This window comes from Stegostoma tigrinum, chromosome 5 (genome assembly GCF_030684315.1).
Source record: "Stegostoma tigrinum isolate sSteTig4 chromosome 5, sSteTig4.hap1, whole genome shotgun sequence".
Classification (NCBI taxonomy): domain Eukaryota; kingdom Metazoa; phylum Chordata; class Chondrichthyes; order Orectolobiformes; family Stegostomatidae; genus Stegostoma; species Stegostoma tigrinum.
In genome coordinates, this window is record NC_081358.1 from 81,316,099 (window position 1) to 81,332,329 (window position 16,231).

The window sequence follows — 16,231 nt, forward strand, 5'->3', positions numbered from 1 at the left end:
AAAGATAAAATGATGTGTTTGCACTGTGACGCCATAATTATAACAGTGAAGAAATACAATGCATATGAGCATTATGCAACTCATGAGTACCACAAATATGCCAAACTGGAAGGAGAATCCCAAAAGTCTGCACTTGAGAAAATGAAAGATCAAAAACAGCAGCAGCAGCAAGTGTTTTAAACAATGTCAGGCCAAGGGCAAAGGACCATAACTGATCAGCAACATGAATTAACCCTCGATGTAACAGAACAACTTCATACAATATGCCAAAGCGAAGACATTGCCTTGGATGAATCCATTGACATTACTGCCTCAGCGCAGGTGTTATTTTTAATGAGTGCTATAACTGGATTTTCATTGCCATGAGGAGTTTCAGACTTTGGGTACCTTTACGGTGCGGACACGTGGAATTGACAGCTGTTACCATCTTCAAAGAAAAATGCCGTGAAGCAAAACTGAATTTATATAATTTAGTAAGTCTATGCACAGACAGTGCACCTTCCATGAGAGGAAAACATGAAGGATTTGTTGCATTACCACAAAGGAATTTGCCAGATCCAGATACTTTGATTTCCTTTCATTGTTTTTTGCATGAACAGAATCTCTGTGTCAAATCTATCGTTTTAAGTGACACATTGAATAAAGTTATAGGTATTGTAAGCTACATTCGCAAATGCATCATGGCATTGCCACTTTCGCAACATGCTTCAGATGGATGATAAATCCTTCGGTGTGGATCTGTCTTATCATTCTGAAGTGTGCTGGTTGTAACAAGGACAAATGCTTCTTAAAATTTTGTCTTTGTAAAAACAAGTCAAGATTTTTTGAGGAACTGCATGAATCACGTGAATTATCAAAAGCAGATTTCTGCAGAAATGCGGCAGGATACACGAATCATTAAAGAAATGCGACAAAAGAACACACAGCTGCTCTTGACTCTCTGATCGAAGAACACAGTGGAACGTTTGCCGATTTTGAGAAACGTGATCTCTCACTGAAACTAGCTTTTCGACCACATTGGTTGATGTCTGCAAAGTACCTGATGGCTTACAGATGGAATTGATTGAGTTCTCAGGATAATATTCTGAAGTCTCTATTTGACACTAAGAAGGATCCCATTGAAGTATGGAAAAGTGCCATTGAATACCCACATCTTTGTCAACGTGCTCATTGAATGCTGTCTTGTTTTGGCAGAACCTACTATTTTGAATCAACATTTTCATATGTGACCCAAATTAAAATGCACTTGAGATCTCATGATGGATATTCACCTGGAGGACCAATTAAAGCTACAGTCAATGATGTTGGAACCAATGATGCTGAATATCTGGTTCCCATATTCACAATAAGCAATCTCAGTATTAAATGGTTACAGAGATAGTAGGAACTGCCGATGCTGGAGAATCTGAGATAACACGGTGTAGAGCTGGATGAACACAGCAGGCCAAGCAGCATCAGAGGAGCAGGAAAGCTTGACGTTTTGGGTCGGGACCCTTCTTCAGAAATGGATAAAAGAGAAGCTAGGGTGAGAGTAGACAGAAGGTCAAAGAGGGGTTGGAGCCAGTGAAGGTGAATGTAAGTGGGGAGTTAGGGAGGGGATAGGTCAGTCCAGGGGGGATTGACTGGCCTGTTTGGCGGGGGGGGTCATGATGGATGAGGTTAGTGGGTAGGGGATGGAGGGGGCTTGAGGTAGGAGGAATGGTGAGGGAGGCGGGAACGAGCTGGGCTGGTTTTAGCATGTGGTCGGGGGAAGGGAGATTTTGAAGTTTGTGAAGTCCACGTTGATACCTTTGGGCTGCAGGGTTCCCGAGCAAAATATAAGATGCTGTTCCTGCATCTTTTGAGTGCCGTCATTGTGACAATGCAGGAGGCCCAGGATGGACATGTTGTCCGAGGAGTTGGGAGGGGGGTGGTGGTGGGGCGGTCGGTGGTTTTTTGGGTGGGGAGAGATGAAATGGTTGTCGACTGGGAGGTGTAGTTGTTCGTTGCAAACTGAGCGTAGGTGTTCTGCAAAGCTGTTCCCAAGCCTCCATTTGGTTTCCCCGATGTAGAGGAGGCCACGTTGGGAACAGCGGATACAGTATATCACGTTATCAGATGTGCAGGTGAACATCTGTTTGATGTGAAAAGTCTTTCTAGGGCCTGGGATGGGGGTGAGAGGGGAGGTATAGGGGCAGGTGTAGCACATGCTTTGGTTGCAGGGAAAAGTGACGGGTGTGGTGGGGCTGGAGGGGAGTGTGGAGCGGACAAGGGAGTCACGGAGAGAGTGGTCTCTCTGGAAAGCATATAAAGGTGGGGAGGGATAAATGTCTTTGGTAGTGGGTCAGTTTGCAAATGACGGGAATGTCGGAGGATGATACGTTGGATCTGGAGGTTGGTGGGGTGGTACGTGAGGATGAGGGGGGGGTTCTGTTTTGGTTATTATTGTGGATAGGGCATATGAGGGATGAGTTACGGGAAATGCGGGAGACACGGTCGAAGACATTTTCGATCACTGGAGGGCAAGTTGCGGCTTTTGAAAAAAAGAGTACATCTGGATGTTTGGGAGTGGAATGCCTCATCTCGGGAGCAGATGCGGCATAGGCGAAGGAATTGGGAAGAGGGGATGGCCTTTTTACAGGAAGGTGGGTCAGAGAAGGAATATTCTAGGTAGTTGTGGGAGTCGGTAGGCTTAAAATGGATATCGGTTTCCAGGTGGATGCCAGAGGTGGAGACAGCGGGGTCCAGGAAGGGTAGAGAGGCAGAGATGGTTCAGGTAAACTTAGGGTTGGGGTAGAAGCTGTTAGTGAAGTGGATGAACTGTTCGAGCTCCTCGTGAGAACACAACGCGGTGCCAAAACAGTCATCAATGTAACGGAGGAAGAGATGAGGGATAGGGCCAATGTAGCTTTGGAAGAGAGATTGTTCCACATACCCTACAAAGAGGCAAGGGTAGCTGACCCATGTACCCTACAAAGGTCTTCACAAGCTTCAAAATCTCCCTTCCCCTGACCACATGCCAAAACCAGCCTAGCTAGTCCCCACCTCCCTGACCATTCCTCCAACCTCAAGCCCCACCTCCATCCCCTAACCACTAACCTCATCTCCCCTGCCGCCCTCCGACCTGTCTATCCTCCCTAGACTGACCTATCCCCTCCCTAATTCCCCACCTACTTTCACCTTCACTGGCTGTAACCCCGCCTGTTTGACCTGTCTGTCTCCTCTCACCCTATCTTCTCCTTTATCCATATTCTATCCGCCTCCCCCTGTCTCCCTATTTATTTCAGAATCCCCTACCCCTCCCCCATTTCTGAAGAAGGGTCCCGACCTGAAAGGTCAAGCTTTCCTGCTCCTCTGCTGCTTGGCCTGCTGTGTTCATCCAGCTCTACGTTATGTTATCACAGTATTAAATGATTCGTTGTCTAAGTTTTTCACTTCTTCTTTTTTCTTTTGTCAACTTTGCCAAACAAACATGTGTCATTGCTGAACTTATATTTTGTTAAAGTCCTCATGTAGTAGCAGGCTTCAATTAAAGTTGGTAAATATTTTGACAAAAGTATGACATTTTCTTGTATATGTTAAATTCTCAGCATGCACCTAATAGGATCTTGGTTAAATAAAATGTGATCTTCCAATGTAAAAAGGTTCCCTACCCTTGCACTAGGGTTTCTTGAATAAATAAAAGTGAGCTTATTAATTATGAAACATAACAATTTGTAATGCAACACCAGCACACAGTTTAGAAATGAGTCAAGTGCAAAAATACAAAAGAATTTTGAAATATGTACGAATGAATTGTCAGCAAAGAGTTGATATTTGAACAGTGTGGCCATTACTCTTGTAGGGAGAACTATCAAAGAGCAGTCTTAACTTCTATATTCAGCAGTAGGAGCAATCTTTATTTAGAGTTTTTATCACAAATGAGAGAGGCCAGAGAACACTTCATATCTGGCTATCCCAAGATGCTCAGTTACCTCCTTTGACATAGCTCAGATCAGTGGAGAGGTCATTGTCACTCTAACTATCCCCAGCTGAATACAACATTTTTTTAAACCACATTTACCCCATCCCTGCCCCCCATTCTATACATCCAATCCAACAAACAAAGGATCAGTGGTAAACAGCACTGTGGACAGCACTAGGTCCTCTCATAATCTCATGTCTGCCAGATACTTCCATCATCTGTCTTTGCGATCTTAACAATGCTTCTGACATTAGCACACCTCTGAAATATTTGCCAGCTACACTGCATTATTTGTCAATAATCTAAATATTTATCACTAAGAACTCTTCCAAATTCTCTTCTAAATTTAGTGTGGAAGATTAGGAAGGATATTAATTTCTACTAATTGTAGTAAAGTCTTTAAAATCAGTTCTAATGTAAAGTTACTACAATTCTGTGACAAACGGAGATTGGGATAGGTCCTGTCTCATTTCAGCCTTCTGCCGTGCATTTGCAATTATTGCAACACCGGCTATTTGCATGCTGTAAGTAAATTTTAAACCAGAGGTTCACTTTTAAATAGATCTTTACTGTTTCTATTCCTAAACACTTTCTATTACTAATTTTCTTAATGGAAAGCACCTATTCAAATTTCACCTGAGGATGAAATTCAATCACTTTACAACTTTGCCAATTCATTAACTCATGAACTTTTTTAGAATTACAAATAATTAGGGGACATAACCACAGCTTCACTCTGCATTTTGTAATCTTTGGATGTAAAAACCTGCATTTAAACTGCAATTGCATATCTTTCCGTATCTTACAACCACCTTTGCTCTCGTAGTGATTGTATACATAATTTGTTGCTTTATCTTTCCTAATGATGCCGCAAGCAAGTTTTATTGCATATAAGTATTTGCTCAAAGAATGCAACTAATCTTTACACATTAATTTGTAGTTTGCATTTCCATTAGTGCAATGAACTAAGAAGTTCACAATACTGTAGAGTGGGACTTTTCCTACATTTTGATAAATAACAAGCTTGGGACTGTGGCTAACCAAGGCCCATCAAAAATGTTCCTTATTAAAATTCTTATGTTTAGAACTACCTGTTTACAGGAACCTAATTAACTTCTCTGGTTCTTCCAATGAAGAATCTTATCCAGTATCTTTCTATGGAGACCACGTGTCTGACTGTGAACATCTGTATTTTGCTGCCAGTTCCTTTCAGCCATCTTATGTCAGCTTGGGGAAAAAAAAAGCTCCAGGCAACCATCTTGTCAACTTCTGTCATGAGCTGCTGCAGCACTGTGGCGGCTATAGGTTGCACTGACAGTGGTGGGATAACAGTGACTTCATGCTCAGACTTGATGCTTTTTGACAATGAACGAATTCCAGTATTCATGGTGAGAGGGAGAGTCCTTGTTTACTGACGTACAGCCCTCAAAGTTAGAGAATTCTTGTCTGCAACACAGGTAACTGCTGTGCATGTAAGGAGGACTCTTAGAAGGAGGCCTTCAGCCTTCATTACCTTTGTCATCGTAAGAGTTTGAAGTCAAGTTGACACCGTTAAATGTTACATTCCTTCAGTCCCACTTTTTTTTTAAAGCCTGTAGTTACCTGCCATTTACAGTTTTCTGTTTTTAAAAAATGCATTTGGAAGTAGCTAAAACAAAATGTACTTTTTCAGATTCTCGATCTTTACAAATTGAACTTTAATGTAGACAAAGGGAAACTATTAAGGTATGAGGAATGAGTTGGATCTGATAAACTGGACAATTTTGTTAAAAAGCATGACTGGATATATAGTGGCCAATATTCAAGGAATGAGTATATTAATAGAAGTAGTTATATCTTCTTTTTGGGCAAATGAGGACAGTAGGAAAAGTGCTGCAACCATGGCTAACAAGAAATTATGGATAGTATTAAAATCAAAGAGGAGATATGTAAAGTTGCTAGAAAAAGTGGAAAGTTTAAGGACTGGGAGCAGTTTAGAATTAAACAATGCAGTACCAAAGATTGACTGAGAGGGACAAAATAGAGTATGAAAGTAAACTTTCAAGGAACATAAAAACTGAGGATTAGAGCTTCTATAAGTGTGTGAAAAGAAGAGGATTCTACCGCTTAAAATCTAAACCAGTAAAATTGTCAAGAGCAAAGCAATGGTAGAGCATTTAAACAACAGCTTGTCTCTTCCAAAGAATGATGACAGCTTCCCAGAATACTGGGGAAATGAGCCCTTTGGGCAGAAGGAATTGAAGAAAACTGGTGAATAAAAACAGTCCTGGAGAAATTATTGGGATTGAAAGCTGATAAACCCCCATGAATGGTAATCTCCATTCTGGGTGCTAAAAGAGGTGACTGGTTTGCCTATCATTAATAGTTAGGAAAAAATGCTGGAGTTGCTAATAAAGGATGTGATAAGAATTTTTTAGACGAAGAACAGTAGTTCTACAGAAACCATAGAGGTTTATGAAAGGGGAAATCATGTTTGACAAACCTACTGGAGTTTTATGAAGACACGCAACTCGTAGAATAGATGAGTGAGAACCAGTGGATGTTGTGTATTTAGATTTTTGGAAAGGAATGTGAGAGGTTATTGTTCAAAATCAAAGATCACATCTGTGGTAGTGTATTCCCATGGATTGGGAATAAACTAGCAGACAAAAAGCAGTCAAAATAAATGTGTTTTGTAGTGGAAGTTGTTGACAATGGATATACTGCTGGAACCAATACTTCGGTGCCAGCTTATCGCAATATATATCAATAATTTGGATGTTGGAATGACTGCAGATGTGGTCGCTGCATTAACTTTTGAGTCATGAATGCAGAGCCTTGTGCAGTTGTCTGGCTTGGGCAGGAAAGCAACCTCAGAGCTCCAGTTCCTGCTGCCGGGCTCTATTAGTTGGTGCTGCAGCATTTAGTTAATCTCCTCTTGAACCTGGGCCATATTTTCTGGGCTTTGCTGATAGGAATGTTGCTGTAGGCAAGAAGCCTCTTTTGTGACCGCACCATGCAACTTGACTTATCTCTGCATACACATTTACACTGCACCTAGGTAAGCAAATAAAGACTTTGCTTGCTAGTGTTTCTGTACAGATTAGTTGGATTGTGGGGGATTCAGTATAGGCTTCACCAATATCTCCCTCCAATTAATTCCTGCTACTAACCTCGTCCACTACGTTGTTGGCAATAGGACTGATCACAGCCTGTTACTCCCTTCTGAGCTATGTTATTTCTTTATCATGTTGTCGTGGCAGATGTTTTGCTTTTTACCCCATTCCAGAGTCTCGACCAGATTACGCTACAAGGTATTGCACCATGCCTTTAAGGGTTCACCAGTTATTTCTAGCTATATTAACAGTCTCTTGCTTGAAAGGTTGGCTCCTGGTATGTTTGTCTTTTTTTTGTTTCATCACAGTTTGGGAGATTTTCAAATGTTCTTGGGCCAAATAACGTGAGTCACTGTCTGAACTCTTACGTGGTCTAACGTGTATTTTTCATTCATACACAGAATGATGGTATTGCTGGTCCCCAGAACATTACCTGGGTTGCTGGATTAACAACTCAGCAATGTCTCCTCTCTTAAAAACCTCTTCTTGATTAGTTTCGGAGGCTCTTACTCTTGGTGCCTGGAAACACAATCAAATAAATTTAAACCAGTGGACTTAGAGTGAGTCCTTGTTGATGAACAGAAGAAAGTTTAATCCTCAATGCCATCGTGGGAAATACTAGTATATAGTGATATTTGTTTGTTTTTAGGATGTGGTAATACCATTCTAATGTCCTTTGTGACTGGGTGAAGACTTCGGCTAGGTCATGCCAGTGTACCATGATTTGCTGGAATGTTTATAAAGCTTCAGCCCTGGTCTGACAGGATCTCAATGGACATACCGTCCTTGATGTAGAATTGAGTCAGTTCCCTCACCGTTATCTTGTCAGATATGATTCTCAAGGGAACAGCCTCTGGCAAACTGGTAATAATGTCTACGATTGTAAGGATGTACTGGTAGCTCTCACCACCACCACCCCCAACCTCCCTTTTTCTTTTGGGAATTCATGTTGTGGCTGCACAGGACACTGGTACCTTTTGGAGTACTGCGTGCAATTCTGGTCTCCCTGCTTATAGGATGTTGTGAAACTAGAAAATGTTCAGACAAGATTTATGAGCCTGTTGCTAGGGTTGTAGGGTTGAACAATAGGGTGAGGCAGAATAGGTTGGGGCTATTTTCCCTGGAGGGTTGGGGGCTGAGAGGTGACCTTATAAGAGGTTTATAAAATCATGAGGGGCATGGATAGGGTAAATAGGTAGGGTCTTTTCACTGGGGTGGGGGAGTCCAAAATGTAGAGGGGATATGTTTAAGATGAGAGGGGAAAAGATATAAAAGGTCCTAAGGGGCAACTCCTTCACACACAGGGTGGTGCATATATATGGAATGAGCTGCAGAGGAAGTGGTAGGTGCTGGTACGATTACAACATCTAAAAGGCATCTGGATGGGCATAAGAATAGGAAGGGTTTAGAGAGCTGTGGGCCAAATGCTGGAAAATGGGGCTAGATTTATATGGGATACCTGGTCAGCATGGACGAGTTGAACTGAAGGGTCTGTTTCTGTGCTGTATATTACTATGACTATATACCACTTTGAATGATTCCCCAAAAGGTGTCAGTGGGAATCATGGGTGCAAGTCTCTTGCAGGTTAGGATTTTTGGACAATCTGGTGGCGTTCTTCAAAGCCTTACTATAAGCTTGTAGAAATGTGAATAGTAAGGATTTAGTTGATGTGGGCTTGCATTTTGCATTGGGCATAAACATTTTGTGCAGTAGCATTAATATTTCCCTACAGAATTTTGGCGGCATCAGTGCTTGATGGATCACTGCCCACTTCTTTTTGCAGGCATGAAGGTTGGGAAAGGTCTCCATTTTTTCATAAGGATCTCATTTTTAACCTTATGGCATTCAAGGACAGCTTCTGTCTCAGCTTTAGTAAGGGCAGCCTGAGCTTGTGATTTTTAAAATATGGCTCAGCCTGCTACCAGAGAAGTTCTGCGTATTACTCCATGGTGGTTTCTAGAATCTTGAGGTTTCAGGTAGCCAGACTGTAAGATCTCCCATGTGTAGTGTCACGTCAGCCTGCGTTAACTGCACTTGTCTTGCCATAGACCATGTGACCACAGTCAAGGAAAACTGCAGGCACTTTCACACTGCAGCTATTCATTCTCATTGGCCTCATAGTCACTTGGAGACCATTAGGGATGCTATTACCTTTATCCTATTAAGTCACTTATGGAGCATGTTCAGTACCATCCACAAGCACACTAGGTATGTCTCCTACAATCGGTGGTCCTGAAAGCATGTTGAATTCCAGGTGCATGTGGTGCATCTGGAACTCTCCTTCAATACCTTTTAGCAGAATCTTGGTGCTTGCTGCATTCTTTGGTGGGAAGATACCTAGCTGTAGAATTTGGTTGGTCCCAGTGTCCCTCTGTACCACCACAATCCTGCTCAATTTATCCTTGGGAAATGTACCACCATTCCTTAAGACACAAAATCCTAGTAAATCTCAGATTTGACTAACCTTATCCATGCAATTAGCTGAATCTTTACAGGATTTGCAGCCGCAGTCAGAGCCATAGCCTTGCCTACTATGCTTTGGCTGTCATTCAGTGTGTATAAGCCCTGATTAAATCTAATTGTGTTTTTCTCTGAGCCTCCAGTAGTTGGCCCCGTTTGGCCTCATCTTTCATCTCAGTACTACTACTCATTTTGCCCTAAAGAGGCCTCCTGGTGTTTCTGTATTTCCCATAGGTATTCATTTTCCTATCACTTACCTATCACTTTCTTGTTACTATCTCCTCCCCCACCTTCCTTGTGGGGGTGACTTCTTGGACTGGCATATGTGGATCAGCGCACAATGTGGCTGGCGGTTTTGATTCAGCCATATACTGTTTCTTGAAGCTTATTTTAATTGGGACTGGAATAGAATTTTCAACCTTTTCAAGGGGAGTTATTTCAGTCTTTCATATGTTGCTTCAGTCTGAAGTGCACTTGGTGGAATGCAATCTGTTTAAGTCTTTCGAATTTCAGGTATGTCTGGTTAGTCCATGAGCGTAAGAAATTTTTGATGGTACCATTTCTGTACTAACAAGCCTGCGCTTAAGGTAGACTTATTTTCTGCCTCAATTAGGTTGCTCTTTCCTGGATGAGGAGGGATTTAAAAGGGAGCCTTTCACTTCTGGAAATCTTTCTCTAATCGTTTTTCCTGTTTTTAAAACAAGGCAGTTTTATCAGGCTCTCTCAAACTAATAGAACAAGTTTTTGATTACTGTAGTAGGAGTGTATTTCCTGACTGCCATCAAAAACTCAGGGGGCATATAGGATTTAGGCAAGTGGAAGATGATTATTCAAACGGAAACCTGTTGATGCAGAGAGAGGGCCAAAGAATCTTCCCCAAATAGGAAGAGAAGTCAGTGACACACCTGATTTTACAAAGTGCAGCATTTTATACACTTCTTTGTGTTACAGTAATTAACTACAACATCATCAATGTCCTTCACCTTAATCCAAACACCCAATCCCATGGGACACCTAATCAATGGTGCTCATTCCTAAGCACAGCCCTAGGTTCTCTCAATCCCATGATGTTTACTAATCATTGTAATTGCTGGGTCTTGGCATCATTCTATGCATCCTATTAAATCACATTTCAAAAGTTATTAATTATAGTCCTCCTGGTCTGTCCGAGACTTTATCTCTCAAGGCTGTTTAAATTCTGTTATTCATATTGTGTGCTACCTTTATCAAATTTAATCATTCCTTTTATATTTCCCACTATCCTGAATATATGTTAAAGAAAATAACAAGAGACAGTTACTTTTAACTAATTGCGATATAATTAACTCTTGTTGAGGTTAGTTATAAAGTGTAAAGTTATATACTTACTTTTACTGCTAGTGCTTTGTATTTAATGAGTTGGACCAATCTATCTTGTTCAGGCCATAAGCTAAAATGTGTCCTAAAGCTAATTAGTTTTGACTTCTGGGGTTGTGTTTTTTTTTCCCCCTGCTGCTTCTATTAAATCATAGAATCGTAGAATTCCTACAGTGTGGAAACTGACCCTTCAGCCCAACAAGTCCACACTGACCCTGAAAGTATCCCATCTAGCCCTATAACCCACCTAATCTACTCATCCCTGAATTCTACAGGCAATTTAGCATGGCCAATTCACCTAGCTTGCCCATCTTTGGACTGTGGGAGGAAACTTGAGCACCTGGAGGAACCATGCAGACATGGGAAGAATGTGCAAACTCCACTCAGACAGTTGCTCAATGATAGAATCGAACGCAGGTCCCTGGTGCTGTGAGACAGCAGTGCTAACCACTAAGCCACTGTGCTGCCCCAATTATATTCTAAAACTAACATCTGTGATTATCTGAATATGCTCTAACCAGAGAGGCTATTTTGTAGTAACCTAGTTACTACAAAATATCTTTAGCTGTGTTTTTCTTTGCACCTCTTCATGGAGGTAATCTGATGAGATAATGAGCTAAGATTTACTCTCCCATTTCTGTCTTTAGTGGGATAACATACTTTCATTAATGAGACTACTGTCATTTGTCTGTTCATAGGCATCCTCTTATTAAAACTGTTTTGCATGATGAGTTGCAGGGCCTTTGTATGACCTTGGGTAGCTTTGTTCCAAGATACTATTACATTTCACTGTAAATGTTAGAGCGGGCTGCCCCATTTTGTTCAGTCTTTTAACCATGGATGAAGCAGGTACAGGTCACCATGTATGGACAGGTACGAGTCACCCCTACAATTACTAAATGTGAGAAGCATTTGCAATGGCGCATGTCCAAAGATTACTAGTAGCACTGATGATTGCAGGTGAATAGTTTGCCTCACGTTTTTAGTTTTGCAGACTGCTTGAGATTCTGTAGCTTGATCTTTCAACTGTGATTATGAACCAGCATATAAGATGAAAGTTTCCTTTGTCCTGTTAGTTGGTTGGCAGCATTCAAAGATTAGACAAGTTGGGTAACTTTTCAGCTGTGACTGTCACGTCACACTAATGCTCAAACCAAGGCTGGCGTACACACGTACATTCAGTTTCATTAGTCTTTTCCAGTAGAATTTAAACTTTTCCTTATGTATTCTTCAAAGGGTAGAGCACAATATGTCTGCAGTTTGGGACATTATTCACAAGGAATGCTTGTTGTTGAACAGGAGCCCATCTCCCCTTCATTGTCTCTGTAGTCACAAGGGATCACAAGGGTTTTCTTGATACTTTTGGGATGTTACTTCCCATTTGTCCCACACAGGTCTTTTTTTAAACACTTAGAGTTGTTATCTGTAGACAGTTGTCTTTGAAAAGCACATTTCGGAGTTAAGTGCTAAAAATATCTGCAGTGCTTAAGTGTTCTGATTCTGATCGTGACAGTGTCTGTTGTGGCGGGGGGGGGAGCTGAATCCTCATCGGGTGAGTGACCTGTCATCAGAACTTTTGGACAGCTGTGGTATGCAAACCAACTATCAGGCTTATTGTTCCAATCTTAGCAGCAGATTGCTCCATTGGAATGGAGTTCTAAAGAATGTTACTTTTACTATACGTTAAATTATTTCTTCTTCAAGTGTATGATTCACTATTCTACTTTTTAGATGCCCTAGCAGTCCAGTAAACATAGTGTAAGTTATCACCCTTTGGAAAGGTCCAAAACAGTTCTGTTAATATCAATCCAATCAAGCTTATGAGGCTTGCATTTAGCAGTTTACTGTTTGGGAGACTTGAACTTGTAAGGTTGAAAAATGGTTGCATGTGGTGGGGGGTGCTGGTGGGGGCAGTGGAGGAAAAAGAAACTAGGTTTTCAAATTTGCTCCACATATCTGAATATTATTTGAATAGAGAGACTTCAGAAAGCTACAGTACAGAAGGGTTTGGTATGTATGCATGAGAAAAAGTTAGAATCGAAGTTCACTCCGTAATAGAGAAATAAAAGCATAACATTGGGCTTTATTTCCGAAGGAATGCAGTATGAAATTAGGGAGGTTTTAGCTAAAACTATATAAGGTATTAGCTAGACCTCAGCTAGAATACTGTGAATGATTCTGATGAAAGATGACATCCTGCTACTTGAACTGATAAAATTGTTTGATAAGAACCTACATTGAATGAAGTGATCTATCAATTTCCTTATACCTGGCAATTAAGCTTCATATATTTCAAATAGCTTAAAATATTTGAAGTACGTTCTCTTCTGAATTTGAGGATGACTAACACATTGGCTTAATTTTCATTCCTCTTGGTATGTAGTGTTTGAACATTCTTTGCAACAGCTGTCAGTGTATGTTTATCTGTAACTTGAAAATAAAAGCAAATACAAAAAGAGTACAATGGTGTGGTTCTGATGTAATTTTTGGGTAAAGCAATTTAAAACACAGGATTAAAGCACTCATGAAGTACGTGTAAAAGATTATTTTAAATGTTTTTGTCAAAGTAGGATGTAAATGCAGAGTTCCATTGGCTTGCTACGACAGGGCCTAAAGATGTGGGGAAATAACTAAACTACAGTAAATTGATAGTTTCAGGTTGGCTGCCTCCTACGTCCCTATTTCAAATAAGGTAGTATACTAAACTGGTCATGTGGCCATCCCATCCCATTTACCATTAGACAAATCAGCTAACATTATCCACAAATTGATGGAAAATGAATCCGTACAGCTCGATAATACATTTTGTTCTTTCTTTTCCTCCTCCTGGACCCAAAGGAACCCCAAGCTTTGTATGATGAAGTGAAGACCATTCCAATCTCGAAATTGGATAGAACTGTAGCTGTTTCTGTCATCAAGAAGTATATAGAAGATGAAATGGCAAGGTACTTAAAGTTTAGATAATACCAATTCTCATGAATTAATTTAAAACAAATGCTTTTAAATATATTTATATATTTACCATTTGTTTAAAACAGACTCCCTGACAAACTATCCGTAACGTGGCCAGAAGGAGATGCACTTACTACAAATGAAAGCAGACAAGCAGGAATGCCTATAGGTGAGAAGAAAACTTGTTCAATTTTGTTTATTTTGTTTCCATTTGTGCTTCAATAATGTAACCACTTTTGATCATAGCAAAGATTATTTTTGGGAATTGTTATAGCACATCAAGCTTGAAAATATATCTTATGCTATTATCATAGTCTGTGAACAATGCAGAATCTGTAACATATTATGAAATAACTTATTTTTGTAGCATTCAGCATTCTAACAGTTTATTGAAATTGTTAAAAACAATGAAAATTTCAGTGCCTACATTCCATATTGTTGGACTCATTCTTCCCATGCTTTTTTTTTGGTTAGTATTTTGGCCCAGCAATTTACCTGTAGCCACACTGGCAGAAGTGAGGCCACCATTATTGCAGCATGGTGATAGTTTATTCTTGTGTACAGGTAATAAATCTGCTGTTCAGTACCCACATCAGTGACTGAATCTGGTTGCCTCGCCAGTGATTTGGGAGATTTCTATACATGTGTTTAAATCTTTAAATTTCACATGGTAATTTTTGTTTTTGGAGTAATGTTTTTTGCTAGCAGCAGTTGAAAAGACTTCCTTCATGTCTCTGCATCTGTCTCAAATTGATGGTGGTAATTTGAAAATTGATATTTTAAGATTTTTGGGAAGGATCAGTGCATTGTAGATGCAAGACCAAAATTGTTTATTGGAGCAAAGTCAATTTTGAGAATAAAAATAGAAGTAAAGCAGGTCCACTGAAGGAAGATTTTGATGCACGGAGCTAGCAGAAAATAGGTTATGTTTAAATAGAAAAATAGCATAGTTCATGTACCACAATAAATAGTTTGTAGAATCTAAAATATTAAAAATGGAGTATATGTTAATTCGCTGTTAAAATTGAAATTTTACGAGGTGCCATTCATTCAATGAAGCATGCGTTTAATTTTCTGAGAAAATATTAACAAAAAGCCAAGCTGTAGCATTGATCTTGAAATGTACTGCCCATTGTATAATTTAAACTTGTGCAAAAACATCTTCCCCACACTGACCCCCTCCCCCAACCATGATGCCCTGCAGAATTGTTCATCCTTTGAAGCAAGATATTCAATGCATACTTCATCTTTACAGCTATCTATAGGGCTGAGCAATAGGGTTGTATGAAATTTTATTTTGTAATTGAATGCTTGGGACTCCTTGAAGAGCCTGAATAAATATATATTCCTTTCATGTAAGGTTTTGGTTCTGTTTCCAGGTGCTTTAAGAATAGAAATTCTCAATAAAAAAGGCGAAACTATGCAGAAACTTCCAGGAACAAGTCATGGTGGATCAAAAAAACTCTTGGTTGAGCTGAAAGTTATTTGGCATTGTAAGTACACAAAAGATTAATGTTAGCTTGACTTTTTCAATTTGTGAAAATAATTTTAAAGCATATCCTGATACAACTACTTAAGCTTGTCACCTGCTTCAATTAAGAAAAATACTTGTATTCATACATTGCCTTTTACAGTCGTTAGATGCTCCCAAGTGCCTTATAGCTGTTTAAGTACTTTCCAAACTAGTCACTATTGCCATGCAGGAAATAATGTAGCCAATTTGTGTGCAAACAAGCAGTAATATGTTAATGCCCAGAAAATCTGTTTTTATAATGTTGATTTGGGGATAGTTATTGACCAAGATATTGCAGGTGGTGTCTGATCTTCATTGAAATAGTTGGATTTTTTTACATTCACCTTTGCAGGCAGATGGGTTTTGCTTTGACCTCTTATCCAAATGAAACCACCTCTGACGGTATAAAGTAGTACTCCTTGGTGAGACATCAGAGTGTCAACCTTGATTTTTGTGTTCAGGTATTTAAGTAGATTTTTAACTTTCAATCTTGAAATCAGCCAAGAGCGCTACCAGTTAAGGCATAGCTAGCACTTAAACGTGGTTATGAGCATTAATCATTCGTATATAAAATGTAGCACCATTGCTTATTTCTAACTTATTACAATTACGCAAAATGACAAATTAGTATATATGTTTGAAGTAAATTTTCCTATCTACATGGGGTAAGAATAGCATACCCTCAAGTATTGCAGAGCGAATTATAATTCCTATTTCACCACATACCCTTTGATGGGATGTACAGCTAGCGGGCCTTCACAAAAATAGCAAGAGATTGGGTACAGTTCCTCATGTCTTGTTTGCATTAGACTACTGTCCGCAGTCAAAGTGGGCCCGACTCTGCTCACGGAAGATCTGGAAATCTAGGTAAATATTTTTTCTGAACTCTGCTTGTTGAGGTGGATGTTCTG

General features: G+C 40.0%; 1 protein-coding gene across 2 annotated transcripts in view; it reads left to right on the forward strand.

Annotated features, from left to right (window-relative positions):
* The window catches only part of smchd1 (structural maintenance of chromosomes flexible hinge domain containing 1), a 151,831-nt gene that overhangs the window by 29,410 nt on the left and 106,190 nt on the right, over positions 1-16,231 (forward strand). For both annotated transcript variants that reach the window (XM_048529359.2, XM_048529358.2), the window contains exons 15-17: positions 13,694-13,800; positions 13,894-13,976; positions 15,187-15,300. In XM_048529359.2, coding sequence (XP_048385316.2) covers positions 13,694-13,800; positions 13,894-13,976; positions 15,187-15,300 — 304 coding nt within the window. The remainder of the gene's footprint in view (positions 1-13,693; positions 13,801-13,893; positions 13,977-15,186; positions 15,301-16,231) is intronic.